This window comes from Gymnoscopelus braueri (assembly GCF_963280865.1).
Source record: "Gymnoscopelus braueri genome assembly, chromosome: 6".
Lineage (NCBI taxonomy): Eukaryota > Metazoa > Chordata > Actinopteri > Myctophiformes > Myctophidae > Gymnoscopelus > Gymnoscopelus braueri.
In genome coordinates this window covers 28,294,888-28,297,387 of record NC_137607.1, presented here as the reverse complement: position 1 = coordinate 28,297,387, position 2,500 = coordinate 28,294,888, and the positions used below count along the sequence as shown (strand labels likewise).

The window sequence follows — 2,500 nt, the reverse complement described above, 5'->3', positions numbered from 1 at the left end:
ACTCACACGCCTCACCCCTCCACAATGAACTCCTAATGAACAAAACATGCCGTGTAGTGGGATTTTATTCCCCTTAATTATGCACAGTTGCCGATATTTCCTTGATGATTCATTGTAATCCTGAGCCAGCTCGGCTCTGTGGTTTCTTGAGACACTGTAGTGGGAGAGTCCAAGAAACCAGCGACATGCTTCAATTCCCACCCTGCGTCCTTTTCAAACTCTTTCAAAAAATTGGAAGTCATATTCCAATTTGTCGTGCGTTGGCACCAGTCATCAGCTCAAAGCTGGGTCAGTCGAATAATATATTAATTCCCCTTGCAGACGAAACACACTGCTTGTCATAACCTGACGATTAAAAGGTTTTATCTGTGATCAGAATAGTTTGGAGAAATTCACTTTTACGTAATCGTCATCAATGATCAATGATCATCAATCATCATCAGAGAGTGTTTTAAGATGCATTTTTACTCACTTAGATTACAATTTTGAGAATCTGTCTTTCGTAGCTAATTTAAATACCTAATGATAGATTGCAGATTGTAGATTTTGTACATGATGCATTTCAAGACCCAGTTAACTCTGTGGGAAGAAGCCTGGTTCGTTCATAATCTCATCACATCTATGGGCAGTGTCGTTCTATATACAATGGCAGGATTCAAATGGCAAACTGGACATTGAGGTGCAAAGCCGTGGAAATACTTCCACTGAAGTGTAAGGTTTCGCTCCCTGTTCCAAGAATCAAAATATCAGTTTGACTGAGAAAGAGAAGCTGTGTCTTTGTTCTGTGTCCCGCACATTAGGCAGTGCTGAGCTCATGTGGGATTCTGGGGAATATTTTCCATATCCCGTTCCATTTGATATAACAAAATGTGTTCCATTTTACCTTTTAAGTTGTTTATCCCACCTTTTTCCTGCGAATTCCAACACTTAACTCTGAGCCAGCTTTATTACAATCCCCCCCCCAACCCCCCCTCCCCACACATACACCTTCCTACTCGCCTCCCCAATTGAATTACAGAGCTGCCTCCCTCCCCATGTCGCCCTGTCCTTCATGAAGGGGGCACGGTAATTGAAGCAAGCACCAGAGTGATATCAGAACCATAATGCACCTGGCACAGCTCCCAGAAACCATTACCTTGGCACGGGACCAGAGAGGTGGAAACTAGCCTTCATTCCTCCACCATTGCTTTGCTCTTTCTCTCCCTCGCTCTCCATCTCTCATCTCGCTTGCCCCTCTCATGCCTGTCTTACTCTCTCTCTCCCCACCATTCAAAAATGACACCAGACATAGTATATACAGCTGCATCGCTTTAACATGCAAAGTTTTGGATTTGAAAAAGCATAAGCGAGAGGCTGTGCATGTGTTTCATTACGTAGCTATTCCTCATCTCAAACATAGTCATGTACAGTATGTCCGCCTCTCTCGCTCTCTCTCACTGTCTCTCTCTCTCTCTCTCCCTTCTCTCTCTCTCTTCATATGCGTGATTTTGAGAGGCAGTGTGGGTGTTTGACTTAACAACCATTTTGTCACTGTCGTGCAGGGATTTTCGCAGAGGGAAGTACAATGACGTAACAAGAGTGAAATGATAGGGATTGGGGAGAGGCGTCAGGAGATGGCGTGTATAGTTAAAGATTTTCAGTTACCACATCATCACACATCACCCAAACACACCTAGCTAGTCATTACCAAAGAGCCGGGACAGGCCTGGACAGCTCTTCTCCACTGGCTCACACATAGCGTGCTGCTAGGTTAACAATACCAAAGCCTTGAGTTCATTAAATAAATACATTCTACAACTATTGTCAATTTCACTGTCTGCCTATTGATCTGAAATGTATACATATCATTTTTATAATACAGCGTCAAACCCTTTTGATATATAACTCCACATTTGATATACACTGGAAGCACTGTAGCATAGTATGATGAGAGACAAGAGGACATGTTCCTACCTGTTCAAACTCTCGGAGGCTGTGCATCTGTACAGGTGGGCCTTTATCCGTCTCGTCACACATGAGATCTAGGGCGGGCAGGAAATGAAATAGGTAAATCAGTGTAATAAATGAATACAGCATTATGATAAAGGCCAATGAACGCTCCATTGACTTGTATTTAAACTGCAGGGAAAGAGAGAAACATAGTAAAGACCGGACGTAAGCTGCTAGTGGGATTTGAACTTGGATGAGGCGTGCAGGGAGATGCTTGTCTTATCCAGTAAAGTGAAGTCAATGTTTTCTTCAAACGCAATTGCACAAAACTGAACAGATCTCCCAGAGAGTGAAAAATCCTGTGATACAGTGATATATTCTAATGACCATGTGCCGTTATTAGAATGTTTTGGCCGACATGCACAATAAAAAATGGCTCACCCATAAATCAGGCTGTTACATCGCCTTTTCAAGCGCACGGACACACGTATATTATGAATGGCTTTTTAGTTTTAAATGTTGCCAAATGCTTTGTACACATTAAAAATAAATCCAGTGTAAAATCCACAGT

General features: G+C 42.5%; 1 protein-coding gene across 2 annotated transcripts in view; it reads right to left on the bottom strand.

The window, feature by feature from the left end:
* The window catches only part of pde4dip (phosphodiesterase 4D interacting protein), a 95,891-nt gene that overhangs the window by 86,610 nt on the left and 6,781 nt on the right, over positions 1–2,500 (bottom strand). For both annotated transcript variants that reach the window (XM_080431816.1, XM_080431815.1), the window contains one exon: positions 1,954–2,021. In XM_080431816.1, coding sequence (XP_080287942.1) covers positions 1,954–2,016 — 63 coding nt within the window. In that variant the 5' untranslated portion in view covers positions 2,017–2,021. The remainder of the gene's footprint in view (positions 1–1,953; positions 2,022–2,500) is intronic.